The 20,331-nt window shown below is 35.9% G+C and overlaps 5 protein-coding genes and 1 long non-coding RNA gene across 20 annotated transcripts; 2 read left to right on the top strand and 4 right to left on the bottom strand.

The window, feature by feature from the left end:
* Nucleotides 1-194: 194 nt before the first annotated feature.
* LOC105693738 (mediator of RNA polymerase II transcription subunit 10) lies at nt 195-1,100 on the bottom strand. Its single transcript, XM_012413858.3, has 3 exons — nt 874-1,100; nt 593-676; nt 195-495 (listed from the first exon to the last, which is right to left on the bottom strand). Exons 1-3 carry the CDS (start codon nt 993-995, stop codon nt 306-308), a joined length of 396 nt encoding a protein of 131 aa, XP_012269281.1. The 5' UTR covers nt 996-1,100; the 3' UTR covers nt 195-305.
* A 15-nt stretch (nt 1,101-1,115) lies between these two features.
* LOC105693735 (jouberin-like) lies at nt 1,116-6,205 on the bottom strand. Its single transcript, XM_048658205.1, has 6 exons — nt 4,036-6,205; nt 3,821-3,969; nt 3,395-3,748; nt 3,161-3,316; nt 2,649-3,100; nt 1,116-2,569 (listed from the first exon to the last, which is right to left on the bottom strand). The coding sequence occupies exons 1-6, from the start codon at nt 6,113-6,115 to the stop codon at nt 1,177-1,179; spliced, it is 4,584 nt and encodes a 1,527-aa protein (XP_048514162.1). The 5' UTR covers nt 6,116-6,205; the 3' UTR covers nt 1,116-1,176.
* Nucleotides 6,206-6,523: 318 nt separating this feature from the next.
* LOC105693733 (zinc finger protein 569-like) lies at nt 6,524-10,109 on the bottom strand. Of its 7 annotated transcripts, none has more exons than XM_012413850.3 (9): nt 9,968-10,109; nt 9,585-9,706; nt 8,871-9,495; nt 8,680-8,793; nt 8,384-8,601; nt 8,063-8,238; nt 7,547-7,999; nt 7,266-7,472; nt 6,524-7,163 (listed from the first exon to the last, which is right to left on the bottom strand). In XM_012413850.3, exons 3-9 carry the CDS (start codon nt 9,459-9,461, stop codon nt 6,799-6,801), a joined length of 2,124 nt encoding a protein of 707 aa, XP_012269273.2. In that variant the 5' UTR covers nt 9,462-9,495; nt 9,585-9,706; nt 9,968-10,109; the 3' UTR covers nt 6,524-6,798. The 7 variants fall into 7 exon arrangements, with proteins under 7 accessions (XP_012269273.2, XP_048514167.1, XP_012269275.2 ...); XM_048658210.1 differs by having other exon boundaries at nt 9,595-9,706; XM_012413852.2 differs by having other exon boundaries at nt 9,861-10,002.
* Nucleotides 10,108-14,186, top strand: LOC105693734 (polyglutamine-binding protein 1). 3 transcript variants are annotated; one of them, XM_048658216.1, is made up of 8 exons: nt 10,108-10,240; nt 10,453-10,536; nt 10,661-10,770; nt 10,859-11,034; nt 11,118-11,298; nt 11,386-11,546; nt 11,647-11,872; nt 13,997-14,186. In XM_048658216.1, the coding sequence occupies exons 1-7, from the start codon at nt 10,159-10,161 to the stop codon at nt 11,843-11,845; spliced, it is 993 nt and encodes a 330-aa protein (XP_048514173.1). In that variant the 5' UTR covers nt 10,108-10,158; the 3' UTR covers nt 11,846-11,872; nt 13,997-14,186. The 3 variants fall into 3 exon arrangements, with proteins under 3 accessions (XP_048514173.1, XP_012269276.2, XP_048514174.1); XM_012413853.3 differs by lacking the exon at nt 13,997-14,186 and having other exon boundaries at nt 11,647-12,165; XM_048658217.1 differs by lacking the exons at nt 10,453-10,536; nt 13,997-14,186 and having other exon boundaries at nt 11,647-12,165.
* Nucleotides 12,023-20,268, bottom strand: LOC105693732 (probable serine/threonine-protein kinase DDB_G0277165). 2 transcript variants are annotated; one of them, XM_012413849.3, is made up of 8 exons: nt 19,904-20,268; nt 18,307-18,508; nt 18,055-18,207; nt 17,669-17,915; nt 17,210-17,561; nt 16,983-17,111; nt 16,325-16,433; nt 12,023-16,087 (listed from the first exon to the last, which is right to left on the bottom strand). In XM_012413849.3, the coding sequence occupies exons 2-8, from the start codon at nt 18,499-18,501 to the stop codon at nt 13,997-13,999; spliced, it is 3,276 nt and encodes a 1,091-aa protein (XP_012269272.2). In that variant the 5' UTR covers nt 18,502-18,508; nt 19,904-20,268; the 3' UTR covers nt 12,023-13,996. The 2 variants fall into 2 exon arrangements, with proteins under 2 accessions (XP_012269272.2, XP_012269270.2); XM_012413847.3 differs by lacking the exon at nt 19,904-20,268 and adding an exon at nt 18,964-19,216.
* Nucleotides 16,292-18,449, top strand: LOC125501721. Of its 6 annotated transcripts, none has more exons than XR_007279345.1 (5): nt 16,292-16,900; nt 16,989-17,068; nt 17,232-17,439; nt 17,675-17,942; nt 18,247-18,449. It is a non-coding gene; the product is annotated as an uncharacterized LOC125501721 (long non-coding RNA). The 6 variants fall into 6 exon arrangements; XR_007279347.1 differs by having other exon boundaries at nt 17,169-17,439; XR_007279346.1 differs by having other exon boundaries at nt 17,142-17,439.
* Nucleotides 20,269-20,331: the final 63 nt, after the last annotated feature.

Genomic DNA, 20,331 nt, shown 5'->3' with positions numbered 1-20,331 from the left:
GGTCAATTGTGTAATAATCGACTAGCTATTCGTAATCTGTGGTAGTGAATCAAGTGAAAGGTTAAGTCTGAAACTGCGCTCTCTGGATGGCGTCAACTGCGCGAACTCATTTTCAATCTAATGAAATGTTGAAGATTCAGTTGCTTGTGATAAAAAAATTTTCCTAGGCGAGATAATAATAGATTTCCGAAGGGTTTACTTTAAAAATTTAACTTAATGGTGTTTATTAAAAAATGTTTGATAATTACAGATAAATTAACACAGGATCTTAATATCATAAAATCGTAGGTACATATTCCGAGGGCTTATTCGTCTCCACGAATTGCCCTATACTTTGCCAATTCATTTGGAAAAACACGATTAAGTTCAACCAGCATATTGGCTTTGAATTTTCGATAGGCGTCGATTTTTCCTTTTACTTGTTCATTCTTTGTTAATGCCTTCTCGATGCAGTCTTTGGTGTAAAGTTGAGGATTTCGTCCTTGGTCGATATAGCTGTAAAGATATAAAAGTCAGCATTGAAGTGCAATTTCTTTGAATATATATGTTTTCCATACAAATATGTATATGTAATAGGCAAAAAGGCACTTACTCGAAGACTTCTAATGGAACATGGACATCTTGGACTTGAGATTTCAGTTTATCAACTTCTTGTAACCCGTTGACAAGACCTTGTCTATAAAAAATCAATAGAGAAAAATTTTTTTCCCCATTATTTTTGGGCATGAGAAAAATAATTATTTCAGAAAGTAACGATGTTTTCAGGCCACCTGTCATCAGTTGAATTAATTCTGCAGCCCAAGCTTCTATTATAGAATTGAAGGTTGGTGCTATTTCAAAGATCATTCGGAATTTCTGTAATTTTTTACTCACATTTTCTGGTTCAACACATTCTGTCCTTGCGGTTGAAAATCGCTTACTATGATACGTATTTGCCGGACGTTTTCAATAAAAAGTTCGAGCTGAGTCTCCAAGTTTTCCAAAGGCGACGCCATCTTACATGATCATCCCATCAAGTCATGTGACGTCCCCTAGTGTCAAAACATTATCTCCCCTCTATCAGCAAACTCCGTGGAATTCAAATGTGGGAATGGGATAATTATCACGAAATGATATTAGACGGCCAGCTTTATTTTCCACATGAGAGTTTGCATAGTATTCCCAGGATACATTTCATCATCTTTTTCCATCCGAACCTCTCCTTCGGGAAGACACTTCGTTTTCGATAATAAAAGTTGCGTTGCTCTTTGCAGAACTACTCGTATCTGTTGCTTTATTTCTATCTGATGCACTGGTTTTTGGAAATTCATTTAATCCCACTGTGTAAGTCTCAGCACTATCAGGAGTGCTGGAGTTGTTTGGAAAATTGTCATTCGAGTTCTCTAAAACTACTATACAAGTTTCATTGCGACGCGGAAGCTTGTCATTTGATGAAGTGGTAAGCTGATTTTGATTATGGTATAATCCCTCCTCTGCGTCTGAAGGATAATCAAATTCATTTTGATGAGATGCTTCTCGTAGAGATTCGCTACTCTTGTACAGGAAACGATTTTCATTGGTTTGTGCGTCACTGTGAGGTGGAAGATCTTTTGCAGTACTGGTATGATGTGTGAGTCGAGAGTGCCTTTTTTTTGGATTTGATAGTTTTTCATTCTCTGAGGTCTCGTAACTAACAGAACCAACATTTTGCATCTCTATTAATTCGTTACTATCGTCATATAGATCCATTGTTGCATCGGTATTTGATGTAGAACTATCACACTTGTTTCGGCTTTTCAAGGACCTTGTTCTCCTTTTATTCTTATTTTTACTACTAGAATTTCTCTCGGAATGAAATGATACTTGCGTTAAATTTTGTCTTCGCATCTGATTAGAGCTACGCGTTGAGTCCAAATCTCGTTTCATTGTTGTATTTATGAGAATTTTGTCAATTTTTTCTATTATGTTATTCAACCTAGCAGCACTTTTCGATTTCAGGCCTTCATCAGAATCGTTAAATCGTTCTATTTTCAATCTTAGCAATTCTTGCCTGGTATTAGAGTCTTGATTCTTAGACTCTTCTTGATTTTTAGCTGACAACTTCATATTTGTCTTGAAACTTCTATTAGCTTCCGATACTAGCCTTCTTTCATTTTGGAAAATGCTTTTATTTCTGTTAACCAAATATTTAGAATCCAGGCTCTTGCTCCACATTGTTCGGTATCTGCTGTTATTCAAACTCATTTCATCGAGTGGCTTGTGATTATTTTCATTCAATTTCATTGTGATTTCAATGTTCTCACTATCATCATCTAGTTCATCATGTGCCAGTAAGCTTAATGCAACATTTTCTCCTGTCGCAGACTTTTCAAAATTAATAATCTGGACAGCAGAAACAGCCCCAAATATAGAAAATGCTAGTATGTGATCCAAAGGATGATAAGCCACGCAAGATATAACCTTGGCATTTTTTATCAAATATTTTGCTACACATTTTCCATCCTCCAGGTTCCAAATGTTTAAATAAGAATCTTCACCTCCGCACAAAATCAACCCACCACATGGGGATATACACGCAGTGATTTGAAGTCTGAAAAATGTTCATTTAGCAATCCCAGATTTCAGCGCAAAGATTTGCAATTAATTATTACACTTATTTTTCAACATACCTCCGATTTCTGAGTCCGCTGTATCTTTGCAATACAACTCCAGTAGAAAGATCAACCATGCGTAGCCCATTGTCTCGAGAGTGAACCAACATCCTGGCGCCAAGTGGATGTAGGACGATTGTATTGATGACAATATTTTTGATTTCATTAATTTTTATTGTATTGGAAACATGCCACTCTCTCACGGACGTACCGGTACCCTTTCTCTTGATCATTTGCCACACTATAATAGCACCGATGCTATCGGCAGTGATTAAAGTACCATCTTTTTGAAAGCATAATGAATTTACGTATCCCTTATGCTCATCTAATTCTTGGATCAGTTCGTAATTCTTGCCATTTCTATGCCTCGTCCATACTCTTGCTATACAGTCGTAGCACCCTGTTATTATGACATGCTTACTTCCTGCGTAAAACTTACCGCAGTAAACATACGACGGGTGAGGTAACATCTAAAAATAAAAACAACTGTATTTAATGTTATTCAAAAAAATTACTTACATTCTCCTAACCTGAATATGTTCGATCATTTTGTTCCCTACGTCCCAAATACATGCTGTTTGATCGGATGATACTGATAATAAATATTTATCGTCGTTCGACCAATGAAGACCGTAGACAAAATTTTTATGCCCAACAAACTGAACATGTAAATTTCCGTCCGGGATCTGGTAGAAAAATACGTATATATGTAAATAAAGAAAGATATTATAAATAGCTAACGTAGTTAATATAATTTTACTTGCCGAGTATATCACTATAGGGTAGTTGTTTTCTTCACAGCCAATGCAAGCTAAATATTTGCCATTGTTACTGAATGTGAGATAGAAGCATCCATTCTCAAAGTTCTCAGATTCAAATAGATGATTGTTAGGTATTTTGCAAGATTGTGCAGCTAATCTTGTCCATTTCGGTAGCTCCAATAGGTCAGATGATTTTCGTAAACTCCCATGAGACTCGTCTACTAGTTCAGGGGTATCGTTACAACTCATTCTTTCATAAACTATTGGTTCTACTATTGGCGGCTCAATAGATTTTAATGTTACATATAAGCTGCTTGGATATTTCTCTCGAGTAGTAGATTTCCACCAATTATACACCTTCAGAATGTGAAAGTAATGAAATTTTTTTGACAGATGTTAAATTGGATTGCCGAATGTTAAGATTCCTACCTCACATTTTCCGATCCATCCAGACTTTTTTGACGTTTTTACCGGCCTGTAGAGTTGTAGTCTAACTTTTTTATTCACATGAGCAACACCACTTATTCCGATAGGTCTCAAGAAAGCCCAGGCTATTTTCTGCCAGCATCCGTCGCTGCCTATTTAAAAATGTTATTACAATTTCAAACTACTTTAGTCATAGAATATGATTTGTCGTTATTTACCCAATGTACTGTAGTTGAAACTAGCTGCGGAGAAGTTTAGTAGATCCAAAATTTCAAATAAAATTAATATTGGTTCATCGGTCGCCCGAATTATTTCATCAAAATTGTACTCAAAAATCAGTTCTTCTTCCCAATTAGGTACAATGGATCGATTCTCTTTGTAGTCAAATTTTCTGGTGATGATTGGTTGTAGGTAAGAACACTTTCCATGGTTTTCACTTTGTGTAATCTTTAAATAACTTCCAGTGTTCATTCTAACGATATAAACTTTTACCATAGGATGTCTAGTTATGAAATCTGTTTCCAAAAGATCAGCTTTGTGAATTGTAATAGAAATGTGACGGTCAATTTTTACTGCGTTATATTCTATCAAATCATCTGCACTATTCCGCCTGCCAGATTTACTTTTACTAACATTTTTACTACGTTTTGATTTACGTTTTTTAGTAGTGCTGTTATTTTCTGAGTTTACTTTTTGCTTCTCCGAATGTTTCGATTTTTTTCCATAACTTTGCTGATGTGACTTAATTTTTCGAGAACGTTCTTCACATGACTTACTTCTGGGTAGATCACTTATGTCTGTCAAAGAATTACCCGTATCAAAACTTGAGAATTCTTGACTCCTTTGTGTTATTTTTCTGCTCTGAAATCCATGTTCACGATTCTTTGACAATCGAGTCTGGTCAACTAAATCCTCATCATTTTCTGAAAGTTCACTAGTATCGATTACAGACCTAGGGCTACACAACTTTTGAAGTCTACATGGAGTAATTGATGTTTGATAAACTTGGCTCTTGTCACCCTGGAGAATTTCAGTTTCCAATTCGTCACTTGAATCAACAGAGTCTAATGCCTCAATAGTTGGAATCGTCTTTATTTGTTTGTTATCTACAGTTATGGAGGAGTCAGTCAAGTCGATCTCGGAATAAAGCAACTTCTTTTGGATTTCTTGTGTTCTGTCATGTGGATTGTAATAGTTGGTCAGTTTTATCTTAGTACTCTGTTGATAATTTTGACCACTATCAGACGTTCCTTGGGGTTCATAGACTTCCGTTTCTATACGAAGGACTTCTTCAGGATCTGATCGAAAAGCAGGGTTATCAAACGCCAAACTTGATTCAGAAGGTGTAGTTTGTAAATTTCTTTTACTGCGAGGTGCAGGAACCGGCTTAGGTCTACGATGGGTAAGGGTTCTGGGATGACGTTCAATCGATGGGTTAGTATCAGATGAGTCTGCAATCAAATCCTGAGTTAAATGCATATTTTTGTCAGCCTTTGTCCACCGCTTGCGCCTCCGTTTGGGTTCATCTTTTGCTAAATTTCGTTCCATCACTGAATGCTCTTTTGATGTACCAACGCTTGGCTCCTCAGATCCAAATAATTGTGGATAATTCTCAACAACGTTTGGATTATCTAAATCGTTACATGCTTCAAAGTGTTCAAGTGGTTTTGTAATCCTGCGCTCCAAAAGTTCTGGTCTTGAGGTTAACGAATCGACGTTGGATATTTCTTCAAAGTCTTCAATACTATCTATCGATTCTTCAATCTGCAGAATGTTTTCCTTCTCATAGCGAGTCTTGGTGAATTTCTGAGCATCCTTTTTTTCCTCAACCGACCAATAAGCACTTGTATTTTCAGGCGCACTTCTGGGCTTGAATAGTTTTCCACTTGAAGATGGCTTGGTGTGCGGTCTCTGTGAATTTTCATATCCTGAGCTACGAGCCACTGCTCTTGATGCATGTTCTTTATTTTCATTATGAATATCGACAATGACATCTACAGATCTCCATGCTTCTGAAGCAGCAATAGGATATGGTATATTATCTTCGCTATCCATTGACCCTCCATCTTGATACAATACTCTTTCTGATCTTGTCAACTCGACTTTCTTGCCTGAATTCTGTAAAGATTTTTTACTTAACTGCCTGTTAGATGATTCCTGCAACGATTCACCACCAATTTCAATAATGGATTGGTCAAGCCAAGCTTGCGGAGGACTAACTGTATTCTGCCTCTCATCTCGTGAACTCTGATTCGATTCAATCAATTTCTGACCGCTGGTCAGCTTTCTAGATGTCATATTCCACGTATCAAAGCCTCTGATAAGTTCTCATATTTTTTCAATCAACTGATCATTATGATAGCGTCAAGGTAGTTCCCACTAGGAATTACCCTTTGAATAAATTTGAAATTAGTCGATGATTTAGCGAATTTAAAATGAAATTATTTAAAAGAACTGAGTCTGGAGTTATATATGTAAAATCTGTTACCTTGTAAGGTACTTGGTAAGGCACAGTTGGCTGTTGTTTGTTGTGTATTCGTTCTACTCGTGAAATTTAACTAGGGGGACGCCATGTTGTTTATATTATTAATAATGAACTGTCAATCGTTTTGGATCGCTGAGATCCCTTTGGATGGCGCTAGCTGTTAGTGTTAAAAAATTACTTAAAAAGAAAAATATATTTGACGTAAATTAGTTTCTCTTTGGTTTATGTATACATATATTTTATTCACACGTCACAACTGAAATTCGTACTCATGCAGCTCGTTTTTATAATTGTATCATCTCAGTGCTGGAGAACACCAATTTTAAACTATAGATCTACAAATTGATATCTTTCCCAATTCGGTTACCAGAAAAATACATTTTTATTGGTTTTTTACTACGATATATAAAGCTCCGAGCTATTTGAAAAATTAATCAAATTTCAAATTTAGATGGCGTAGGTATCTCCAACTAAATTGATCTTCAACTAAGTTGCATTAAATTTCTACATCCATTGCTGTGTCTACCGCAGCTTCTGGTTCTGCAGGAATAGTGATTCCGCCAGTATCTATATTTTCTTCCTCTTCTCTTGGAATTGCTAAAAAGCAATGCATAGTTTCATCGTCTTCCTGATCTAGAGCCACATTGTTTTTAGATATGTGTTCACTAGTTGGTAAAGATCCTTCCAAATCTTTCGATGGTATTTGAATAGTAATCGTCTGCGAGGTACCGTCTGCGGATGTCGAAGATGTCATCAAATTGGCTTCGATAGTTTTTCCATCCTTAGAAAATGCCCCAAGACAGCTATATATCAATTGAGCAGCGGCTATATTGCCGGGAAACACCTCTACGTTTTCGTCATCTTGAGAAAAAAAGTAAATAAATCATCGATCGGTTTTATTTAAATTTAAAAGCAGTCATTACCGACACAGATTAAATAACCTTGAAGTTTGTGATAACTGACCTTTTTTTTGTGTAGCAGCCTTTATCAATCCTTTTTGATGATCCCGAACATGTTGCATATAACTTTCTTTATTCACAGTCTTAAATGGGCAAAGTTCACATGTATAGAGACCCTCCAGTGAAGGATGCTTGGATCTTAGATGATTTTTATAGCTGTTGCTTTGAATCGCAGAGTAGGAACAATGTGGACATTTATAGGGCCTAACACCTGAAATGATAAATTCAGTTGATGTGCCTAAAATTGCTCATGATTCTTTGGCTCAAGATAAATAAAATTCTGACCAGTATGGCGCATGATGTGTCTTCGTAGGGAGTTGTGATCTCCAGTTTTATAGTCACACAACTCGCAGCTGTATGGTTTGTCGCCGGTATGCTGTCTCAAATGCATTTGAAGCATCGCTTTCCTAGCACTGGAGTGTCCGCAGACGTTGCAAACGTATGGTCTTAACTTAGAATGGACAGCTTGCATGTGATTTTTTAAACATTTTGAATCTGCGTAAGTTTTTCCGCACAATTCACAGGTCTTAGAAGTATACCACCTAGGTACTTGGTGCGTTTTTCTGTTCAAATGCATAACGCGATGGTTTCGTAGCTGACTTGATTGTTTGAAACATTTTCCACACACTGAACATTCGTACTCGCGATTCTCACTATGGACTCTCATGTGAGTGACTAGTTTAACCATTGTAGGACTTTTGTACGTCTTGCAAATTTTACAAGACATAAGGTCGACGTCTGAAATTAAATATGAATAATCTTTTGATAAGTATTGACATGTGACAAGTTAAATGTGCTCACCAATTTTATGTTCTTTCCATAAATGTAAGCTACATGGTTTCCAATTTGAAAATTCAACATCTCGACAAATATTGCATTTGAACTCATGGGCATGCTCCAGGTCGTTATGACAGATTGCGTGCTGTTGCATTATTTCTTCCGTACTGAACTTGTACAAACATCCTTGATACGTACATCTGAAGTCGAAACACGAGTGTTGTAATTTTAATTGTCTGCCTGCGCTACTTGGCGACGATTCGCTGCCGCGAATCTTGATTCCCAGAAATTTCCATGCGCCGATATTTGAATTGAATAATAAAGTCTAAGCGTTGAGGAACTTACTTGACATTTTTTTCCTTCACTTCTATAAAGGGCGATTTTTTGCCAAGCAGTCTTCTGGAGCTTCCACCAATAGTTTTTGACACTTTTATTGTATTTTTACACACATCTTTATCACCATATTCGTCTGAATATTCATCAACCAAATAAGATCGTTTAGAATATTCAATAGGATTGACATTATTGCCTTTATCGGAGCCTTCGTCCATGAGCTGGTGATCCTAAAACAGAAATATTCATATTCAATTCCAGTATTCTGTTTGTCTTCGGAAGGTCACAATATCTATAATAATAATTACTTGTATCATGTGATTTCGACACTCGTCAATTGTTCCAAAACAGTTCGAACATTCTCCACACATATAAACGAGTTTTATGTCATTGTGGCTTTTTGACTCTTTTTGTTCTTTCTCCTAGAATTTTGATGTCACATTTCAATATTTCAGAATAGAGAATTTGGTAGAATGGTTAAGAATGTTGATAAGTTTACCTGCGAAACTGGATTAATATGGACGTTTTCAAAGTGTTGTAAAAGTTGCATTCTATCCTGAGTTGTGTAGGGGCATATCTTACACTTGAACGCGGTAACAACCTCAACAAAATCGTTGGCATTAAGACTGTCTTGGCCGATAATAAATTTTTTGTCATCTGCAATAGCAACATCGTACGAATTTGATTGATCACCTTCCACAATGTCAACCTGCTCAATTGGAATATTATCTTCTGTCAAATAGTTGGGAGAAACATAATCTGCACTGTCATTTTCATTACGATTTTCATCTTCCTTAGGTTCGTTTATGGCTAGATGATCGGCAGATTGATCCACATATTTACTTGAATCCAATTCCCTAAGTTCTCCATCTTGGAAAGTATAAATCTGCCGATTTAAATAGACAAGAGGTATCGAATCTTCTTCATTTTCGTATTGCGAGGCATCTGAATAACAAATTGGTTCTTTCTCTTGCGGTATTTCATTAACCAGACCATCCTCAAGGTCAGGTACTGTTTGTAATAAAAATTGTGTTCCATTTATTTCGCATCTTAAAAACGACGCATCTTCCAAATTTATTTCTCCACTCATCTCAGCTGATTAGCATTTATACCTCATGGAAAACCTGAAATATCACAGAAGTCTTTTTGTTTCAATCATTTCTTCAAAGCTCAGTTTCTGGAAACTGAGGTAATTTCTAAAAAGCAGTATGACCTTTTTATACTTTTTCGAGCAAATTTTACATGGACTAATGGCTGGTAACTCCGACACGATTTCTCCAAGTGTGATCTCCCGTCAATTGATTTATCGTACCAATGTATCACAGCCATATTAAACTAGAACAAAGGTTCATTTATTGAGTGCGGACAACGAATCCTGTTGTACTTGAGAAACAGGAGGTGAACTGAATTTTTAAGGACAGTGACATATGAGAAAAAAAAAAAGAATACCATCTTTACATTCCATGTGGACCCAAGAAATTTGACTTACTCAATTAGAGTGTAATAGACTATGACGACAGTGATATACCATCACAATAATTTTCTTGATGAAACGTTTTTGCTGGTATAATGTTAGCAATTCAAAACATGTGATACCTGTCTGTGACTTTAATGTCCGAGTTTAGTTACGTGCAGAAATATATTCCGAAAACGTTGTAAGGGATGTAATTGCAGTTGTCAAATATTTTGCATATATTCTTCATAATAACAGCACTCTATAGCAAAAACATGAATTTCATTGGAAGCATGAAATTCAGATATATGTTTTTCAGAGCTTCACTATTATAATGCACATCTACTTCGTGATTATTATCCAAAATTTATCAAGAATTAGAAGATTGATTAAGGAATTCACTACTGCACCGAGAGGTAACCTAAAAAATTAAATGATCGTTTTCTACAAGCGTTCGTGAAGTTGTATTTTCTACCGATGATTTTGTGTTCGGCAATTCTTATGAGAGAAGTTGTCTGTGATTCATACACGTCGAATTGTTACTAAACACAAACAGAAGCTTTAATAGTATAATTATTAATACATCGTATTATTAAAGAGCTTTGCAAATTTGTGGCAATTTTTTTAGATAAATTATTACTAATGCCACTTCCAGCTGCGTTGGCTGCACGACTTGCAAAACGAGGTCTTATTTCTGGTGGAGAAAAACATGGTACTTTTAAATATAACCTGAGCATTCCCTTTACAAAATTAACAACAATTTTCTAATTACTAATTGAATTTTTCATAAAATAAACCTTCGTACCCTCTTGATGTAGAATTTAACTCATTTACAGAATCTCCCAGTAGAGATTCCAAGAAGAAGATACACGAAGAAATCATTGCAGAGGATTATGATAATGCTAAGGATGATATAAACCAGATAGATATTTTGCAAAAGTTTATGGTAAGATCTCCACTTTTAGGGAACTTCTTCCGATTGCCATCCTCTCGATTTCAAATACTATAAATATTTTGTGTTCCATATTCATCAGGGATATAGCGGCTGTCCAAACAAATACAATATCTATCATGAATGCAACAGTAAATGCAAAGATTTATGGGGAGCTGGACATCTTCAGCCCACTGAAAAGTATCTCAAACGTCAGACACAGCTTCTTCAGAAGTATCCACTGCCAGAGACTTGGAAAGCTGTATTTGATCCGGGATCGTAAGTCGTCACCATCTATAAACAATAAAATGTTTTTCTCACAAATATTTTGCTTCATTAATTAAATATTATCAATTGCATAGTGGACAACATTACTATTGGGAATGGTCATCAGATTTAGTGTCATGGTTTCCGCCAGGACATCCCAAATGTCAAATATCTCAGCCAGCTTCCCAATTGCGGGAAGAACTGCATCTCAAAGCTGCCGATCAAGATGATAACATGTCTAGCGACGAAAGTGCCAGTGATCAGGAAACTATGGAAGTGCGTATGCTTTTCATGAATCTGCTGATGCATTAGTAAAAAGATTAAGAAAATTACTACATCAAATATTCTCACATAATTTTTTAGATTGATGAAGTTGAGACCAAACGGGATCAGAAAATAGAAACTAGAGTAGAAAGATACAAGGGCTCAGAAAATCGACGTGTTCAGCGACACGATAGTAGTAAAGACAAAAAGGACCGTTCTTTAGACCCTATGGATCCAGCGTCGTACAGCGATATTCCCAGGTAATTGAGAACCAATAAAATTATTAGCTAGAGGTGAAATCAATGCAATGGTCATTTATTCTCCAATTCTCTGTTCTGCCTATTATCACGTTTATTTCAGAGGGAAATGGTCAGATGGTTTGGCAAGGCATAACGAAGCCAAAACGGGAGCAGATACAACCGCATCTGGTCCACTTTATCAGATGCGACCATATCCAAGCCCAGGTGCCGTCCTCCGATCCAACAAAAATAGCAAACCGGAAGCCGAATGTAGTGTGACTACTAAGCCAAAAGTTTCTTTCCCAGAAAAACCGGAATGAGAAATGTTAAGAGAATTTCTACTCTAGGTAAAAATGAAATTATTGAATCAAATAATTATTCTAACAGTTGGAAAAACAATATTAATTAATCACGAATTTCATCCCATGAAATGAATCAGGGTCTTTAGATTCATTCTAAAATCAGACAATATGAATAATTAGTGGACATTATACATCTCACATAGTACATTAAATTTTATTCAACACATTCTCTTGAAAATCTCTGACGTTTTATGCGTCATTGAGCCGGTAATGATATTAGGTAGTCTACAAGATAAATAATAACATATGTTTTTGAATAAATATTACAGATCCGATAACTTGTCTCTTTGTATGTTGTTTTTTTGTTTTTTTTTTTTAACAATGGCGTACACAGTACGGCATGTACAGAAAATTTCATCTACATTATACTAAATATAATATAAATAGTAAGTTTACATAACACACATCACCTATAGTGTTTTTTTTGTATTTTCATTTTATTTTTTAATTTTTCTCTTGGGTAAAAATTATTTTTTTCACGTTGACACCTATAATTCTTCTATTTGAATGTTTTTTGTTTCTTTTTTTTATCTTTCCTACGTAGAATTTTCAAGTTTGGTTATAAGCTCCAAGCCCCAGGAGCGATGAGAGATGTTGTGAAAGTTTTTTTATTTTTCTCATAAAGTAATAAAGGCTTTTACCAAAAGGATTGTATGCATAATATATAAATTTATTTGATCAAAACAAAATCAATCATCATTCTGGTATATAGGTACTTTTATGAATTTTTCTTATTATTTTTTTTCGATTTACATTGAGTTAATTTTTCTCATACATATTGTGACTAATAATCATACCAGTCTATAGTTCCTGGTAAAGTACAAGATGTAATTGATATATATGTGTGTATGTATATATTACAATACACTTTACTACAATGATTTATATTTATAAATAACTTTAAACAAAACTTACAACTTAAAAAACATTTGTGTCTGCCAGACAGAACACTGAAATCTATAACTTTTCTCCATCGATATACTTAGATTGATTTTTCTCCTACTTTATATTACAGCTAATATGCTATGCCTACTATAATAAACTTTGCAGTACTTAATACAAGTTTGTTCTCTCAGACTAGACGTGCCACTTATTAATGCAGCAGTAGCAGCAACTGAAGGTTAAATAAATTTATACATATTTTCAGATTACATTAAAAATCTTATATTCGAGATTACTTAGACGCTCATAAATCAATATAATTATTATGAATAATTTTATTTCACTTTTTTTTCTCCGTTCAACAAAATTCATCGCATGAATATAATTCGGATGTCGTGATAATTATCATCAATTTTTCAATTCTTATTCTTTCCCACTCCCCCCAAAACCCTTATAACAAGTGCAAAGTAATCAATTAGATAAAAAGAGAAGGGAAGATTATGTTATTTCTGCGCATAGTTTATATGATATAAAAAATGGGCTGGTTTATTGCTGTTCAACCCTGACCTAACTTCGTTTTAGTGTTGTCGCTGGATATTTTAACATGAATTCTGAAATTATTGCTATAAAAATTCACCCTATGAGCCTCCATGTTTTTATATGTATGTTTATTTTATTTTATTTTAAATCTTGTCTTACTTTTTTTTTCCTGTCACACAGTTATAGGATATATTATAATCCAGTGTTGTACAATAACAGAAAAATCTTATAATCAAAGTATCATCTTTCCTTGAAACATCTCAATAATTGATAAAGACATAACCACTATTATATCTGGATGACTAAAGAAAAAGAGTGAAGAGAACACAAAATCTGGAATAATGTAAACGGCGTGTAAATACCAATAAATTAATGCGTGGATTTGTCTTGGATAATTTAATGTACAGCACTGAATAATTCGTGTTTTTTTTGTTTTGAAAAAAAAACCACAGTATATTTTAGATATAATGAATATTTTTACCTATCAAAGTGTCATGATTGGACATGCAAGATTAGAGTAGAAGGAAAAACGAAATTACTTCTTTTTGTTCTTGTTCTGACTTATGTTGAAATAATAATGCATGCTCAATATAAAGCTATTTGTGTTTTAAGTTATAATTCTGAAAGATATTTCGTATTCTTATAGAATATATGTGTAGGATAATAATAATAATAATTTTGTTACAGTCAACAGAGACTGCAACATTTTGAGGGATCGCCGAAATGAATATGACAAGCTGTTGGTACAGCGGAGCAGTCTTTGCTCACATTATTTACTAGATGAGCAAGATCTAAATTTTGATTGATGTCACCGTCACTACCTCGATATCGATGATTATTCTGGCACCATTGTTGCTGTTGAGGTTCTCCCCATGTATTATCGCCATAGAGGAATACTGATTTGGGAGAGGATACCGAAACTCTATCTCTAGTTATACTACCACAAGATTGAGCCTTGTACAATCGTCCTTTGCCAAAGAGAGAGGGTAAGGGAATGCATAATTTTTTATGAATAGCAAAGTAACGGCTGAGTAAATGTAGTTTTTTGTTTTTGCAATTACCCTTGTTAACTACACTACGATTGTCGGTTTCATCTTTTTGGGATTTGTTTGTTAAACAATTCTGCGATTTTGCCGGAGATTTAATTCCGTCTCCTTTGTCACTTGAACTTACTGATTTATCCCCCTTGGTACTTATTACTTTGAGAACTACGACATTTTTACATTGAGATTTCTCAAAGCTATTCACTTTATCATCCTTTGAATATTGTTTGAAATTTCCTCTTTCTTCAATAATTGTAGACTTTCTGGTACTACTACTACTACTACTACTATTACTACTACTACTGCTACTACTTGTACTCGTGTTAGAAGTTAGGGACCAGCTATGAAGTAATCTTGCACCAAAACCTTTTGCCTTTTGTTTAACATTAGCAGGAGTACTAGTTGCTGTGTATTGTGTAACTACTACGGTAGAATTATGGCTGTGACAAGGACCTTCTGCTTCCTGCACCTCCGTGATACGATTCAAAGACTGACTTTCTCGCAGTCTTGTTTCCCCAGATCTCCTCCTTCCCGTTCTATGTCTTCTTTCAAAAACCGTTGCTCGATTAATGGAGCATCTTTTCCCTCCGGTTGTACCGTTATTTCCGCTGGCAGTCTTGCTATTTTCCGGGTTCGATGAGCTCTGTGTGCAATCTCGGTTATCCGATAAAGCTCTACTCTGTCCACTGGCATTTCCACCACCTCCGCAGCCTCCTCCATTACCCCCTGGATCCTGAGAATCGCTGGAGTCGTCGTGACTGTCTCTTCTCGGAGGTAGAGGTTTCCCCGAAGTTCCAAGTTTGTGAGCTCTTTTTTTTCTACCCTCACTGTCGTCGTCGCTGGCATCGGAACTTGAGCAGGAGGCTGTACGTGTCTTGTGGAATTTACTTCGCCTCTGCTCATAGCTTGTTCGTCTAACTACCCTGTTTTTTGCTCCATCTATAGGTGTCATCCCTTGATCTTCGAGAAATTCATTAAAAGATAATTCGGGGAGGTTGGCATTATGTGGAGCTGGTAGAGATTTATATTTTGGAGACAAACAATCATTTTCCTCTGTGACTGCTGTTGTATGTAAAGGATTCGGAGCTGTCGAAGATACCGTTAAAATTGTGGTAGTAGCTATTGGAGCGGTTTCGTTTAAACTACATTTTATCCTTTCGGGTGGTGAAGGAGTTTGATGCTTTGACCCCATTCTCCATTTATTGCAATGGCTAGATTTTAAATAATCAGTAACTGATTTGGTCCTGCAATCGATATTTCCTGGCGTTTTTATCCAACCTTCAGATGCAACTCCCAGTTCACTGTTTTCTATATTATTCCTGAAGTTATCATCGATCAGATCGGCTTTTATTGCTGTTTCCGATGATTTCTCTACGCCATCACAAGTAGCGTTTAATCTAGCTGCAGATTTGTACCCAGTTTTATTGCTATCTTTAATTAATTTTTCAAGCTCATCGGATAAGTTGTTCGTTTTGTTGCATACTGATATTGTTATCGGGTCATGAGTGAGCAAAGTGTGCGTATGTAAATGATTATTGTGGACGGAATGTTTTTCGGGATTTTGAGAAAGTTTTTCTAATAAAACGTGAGACAACTTTCCCTCAGATCTAGATCCTCTCCTACTGACTGAACTCTGCGTCGAATTACTTCCGTGATCGTCACGCCCCGAACATGATGACATGTCATCTTCATCGTCCTCTTCTTGAACAATGCTACATTTTCTTGCTCTGAAGTTCTGTGAATATAAAAATTCAAAAAATCTTCACCATTTGTCTCAGTGATAAAGTTTTCAAGCCTCGTCAGATCAGAAGGATGTTTAATTGTATGGCGATTGTGGCTAGATTATTATTAAAGAGTTACTCAGAAATATGATTATTTTTTAATTTCGAAATTGATCGATGGAAGAAAAATATCGGGCACCATAGGGAAATTCGTATAATAGTAGAAAATTACGGTAAGGATCATTGTTTACCTGTGGTACGTCCCCGGCAGTACGAGGCATACTTCGGATCGATTGGTTTAAATTACTCAACACGTTCTGATCAGCTTCGACATTATTTGGCACGAGATTATTCTGTTTGCTGAAATGATAAACGAATGAAGAGAAACTAGGCTGGGATACACACCACCATTATTTTCGCATCCAATGGTGAGAGTTTTTGGTTCAAATGTGCCATGTTTCAAAATACACTTGTACCAGAGCAAGATCATAAGTAATCTTTGTTATACGTATGCCATGTACAAAAGTATAATTCCGTTATAACAACGGAGCGCGTATTTTCAGCTGATCTAAGCGAATCACGAATACGTGATAAAAAAAATGTGACCTTGCTGACCATGTGATGAGTGTTGACGTCAACATGCAAATCTTACTTATGAATTTTAACATTGTTATAGCATTGGATTGATTTTAATTGATATTGGGGAGAATAACTGGAAATGGAAGATGGGAATAAAAAATAATTTGTTAAAATATCAGACAGTTAATGATTGAAGTAGAGGAAGAGAGGAGTTAGCTTTTACTCGAATACATGAAATATTGTTTAATGTAATTACAATTGCACGTACAAACGTTACAATACTTAATACTATCCATGCATCAACGATAAAAAATCTCATGCAATATTTACCTGCAGGGGACGTTGAGTGCTTCAGTTCCATTTTTTTGTAATTGCTCCTGCCTGTGTGCACGCAGTTTTCTTTCTGCCAGCAGAAAGTAAGTAGCTGTAATGTGATTGTACTCGTTCTTATCCAGTGCGCTGTAATAATCCATACAAATATAATTCTAGTAAGAACTCAATTCAATAATTAAGCAGATGCGGACAAGAGGAGAAAAACAAGACTGATGTAAACTCACTCAAGTATTTCTTCTTTGGTAGCAATGTTTCCATTCACCATTTTGGTGATGATGAGATTATGATGTTCCTCCGAAACTTGTTGCCTGGACACAAGGGGCAACGACTCTGCAGGGTCGGCGTCGGACCCTGCGACCAGCCAAGGATTAGATGCAATTTCTTCAAGTGTAGCTCTTCGCTCTGGTTGTCTCACAAGCATTCTGGCTATCAGCTGTTTGCAGCCTTCGGAAACGTGAGTTGGAATCGAATATTTGCAGTCCATTATCATGGTCAATGTTTCACTGTCATTAGCTTCTTGGAACGGAGCCTGACCGCATACTAACATGTATAGTATTACTCCAAGTGACCACACGTCTGTAAAGATCAGAATGAATATACTCTCTTGATACTAACACAGCAGAATTCACTCTGCCAAGCTCAAGACCTCATATTGTATTGCTCTATTGTTTCATGGGACTCACCAACAGCAGGCGCATCGTAACTGTCTCCTAGAAGAATTTCTGGAGCTGAATAAGCCAGAGAACCACAAGAAGTTTCCAGCTTTTGTCCAGGACAGAATCTATTGCTGAAGCCAAAGTCTGTGAGCTTAACCATTCCCAGTTTTTCAAAAAATACTACATTTTCAGGTTTCAGGTCTCTGTGTACGACGTGCAATCTGTGGCAGTAAGATATGGCTCTAACTATTTGTCGGAAATATGTTCTTGCCACCTAGAAACATAAAATACCATCATACAGGTAAATAATAATGAACAGTAAAGTTATACTTCTACAAAAGTATAACTGTTTTTCCAACTACTACATTTCCAGCATAATAACTTTTCTTGAAAATTTTTCTTGCTTCACAAACCTCTTCGCTCAGTCCGCTATCATGACGCATAATGTAATCGTAAAGATCACCTCCATCTCCTAGTTCCAAGATGAGATATAGTTTTGTCTGCGTATCTATTACTTCGTACAATCTAACAACGTTTGGATGCTGAACCAACTTCATACATCTTACCTGTGGAACGAAAAATAAAAAAAATATGTTAATTCACAGAGAACCTGATATGCGTAACAAATGGATAAACAGATGGGCAACTGATAAAGAAAATCTTACTTCTTGAAATAAATGCGACCTAGAAATTTCGTCGAGCTTGGTTTTATCGATGACCTTAACTGCTACTTTTTCACCGGTGAAAACATGACGGGCAAGTTTGACAACCGCAAAGTGTCCTCGACCAAGGGTCTCCTCCATATCATAGAGACCTGCGATCTTGCCATCGTAATTGCTGTGCCCTACTCTCCGATGCATCGTACTCCTAAGAAAAATGAAGCAATTATTCCAGTGAATAAATTCAGTGGATTCATTTGATTGTCAAAACAAGGGAACTTTCCATGAGATATAAGATCAGCTGCAACTTATTAGCAAGGTATGAGTGATGCTTGATTCATGACAGGTCTCTAGCATGAATTAATCTTCCAAATACTTTTATTAAGTTGTTGTTTGTGAGCAACTTGAGAATATAGTTCAATTCCAACAGCACATGTTTTATGATTCTAAAGAATTAAAGAGCCTTGCTGTGTTGATAAATTAATTCAAATTTCTATCTCATTACCAGCAATTGATACTTCAAATAATGAGCTGTATTTGAAATGTTCCAATGTTATTTGGAGGAATTTCTCCTTAAGGGAATTTTAAATGGAGTTTTACGATGGAGTTCCAAAAATCAAGTAGGTCATGGGATTGTAACGAGTCAATGTTACTCATTTGTACCTTTGGTATGGCTCTGACAAGGTCATATTGTAAGCTGGAATTGTTTTCATATGACCTCCAGAATAAATTTGATACTCCAATAATACCTCAGAGGCTTTGATCGGTCGAAAAGACAACAGGATTACTCTTAGGCTAAATTCAATTGCATAGAAACCTTAGTACAGAAGGTAGTCTGTACTGACGCCACTTTCTGCTCGGTTGATTTGTTTGTTATGATAATTAAATTGAATCGCAGGCATAGTTTATTGGCTGTGCTATTTGAACAGTTGTTCATTCTGTAAGTAAACAGTTAAAACATCTACAAGGGACTTTAGTAGAAAATCTAACGTGACAATTGCGTGATGTAGGGCATATTGAAAATCTAGTGGAAGGTGGGGGTGCCAGACAATTCAGCTCATGGATTGTAAATTAGCTAAGAGGGGAAAAACTAATTATCACACTTCATCGTAATAATTACTGATACTTGACACGTTTTACATAAAAACTGAGCTCCTGACGATATCATAATTCTTCTGATAATTGCGAGGAGATGATCAATTAGTCTAGAGTATTTTTTTCCCTGTCATGAATTTTATTTTCCCGTTAACGTAGAGAGTATTGGTCGAAAAATAGAAATATATTTGTGCTCGTGCTTCTTTTAATTATAGTATAGAGATCCAGTACGTAATTATAGAGTCAAGTTAATGGCAAAGGAATTCTTCAGACCGTTCATTGCTGATCGAGAATCTAGACTCAAAAGAAAAAAACGCTCGTGTTGTAACACGAGTAAACTTTTAGTGTCACGAATATAATTGAAATTACGCAGTTATAAAATTCGCTAAGCCTGTGGGTAGAGGAATGTAGGAAGATTTTCGGTAGTTTTAATCGTTTTATACGCGACAATCGCCTACGCCAAACAGAGAGGCCATTTTAAATCTATTAAAAGCCACTACACACATACCTCAGATATACCGTTCAATTATATCCGTGGACGCTGTCATCTACAGCAGAGCCTTTACTTTATATCCTTATCTCGCTTTTGAGAGAAACATTTTATTATTTTATTCTTTCTCACTTTACAGTATCTGTCAATACAATCCACATAAATATAGGGGCAGGGGCAACTTTTTTTTCTTTTCTTTTTCTTTTATTCTTATTCAAGATTTATAACTACCGTATATTCACTTTAATCGCAAATAGCAGTCAGACACAAGGGCCCGAAATAATATTCAGTTTCAGACACACCGCACAGGCAACTCGTAAGAGAGAATTTTCTGTTTACAGATGCAACGACAAGGACTAGCCCAACCCTGGCTACGCGTCAACGGATACTGAAGTGTACTAAACAGTGGTACTAAAAGTACTGAAGTTGACGCGCCTCCATTCTCG

This window comes from Athalia rosae, chromosome 7 (genome assembly GCF_917208135.1).
Source record: "Athalia rosae chromosome 7, iyAthRosa1.1, whole genome shotgun sequence".
NCBI lineage: Eukaryota > Metazoa > Arthropoda > Insecta > Hymenoptera > Athaliidae > Athalia > Athalia rosae.
Note: the sequence above shows the minus strand (reverse complement) of the source record. Positions and strands in the feature narration are given on the sequence as shown.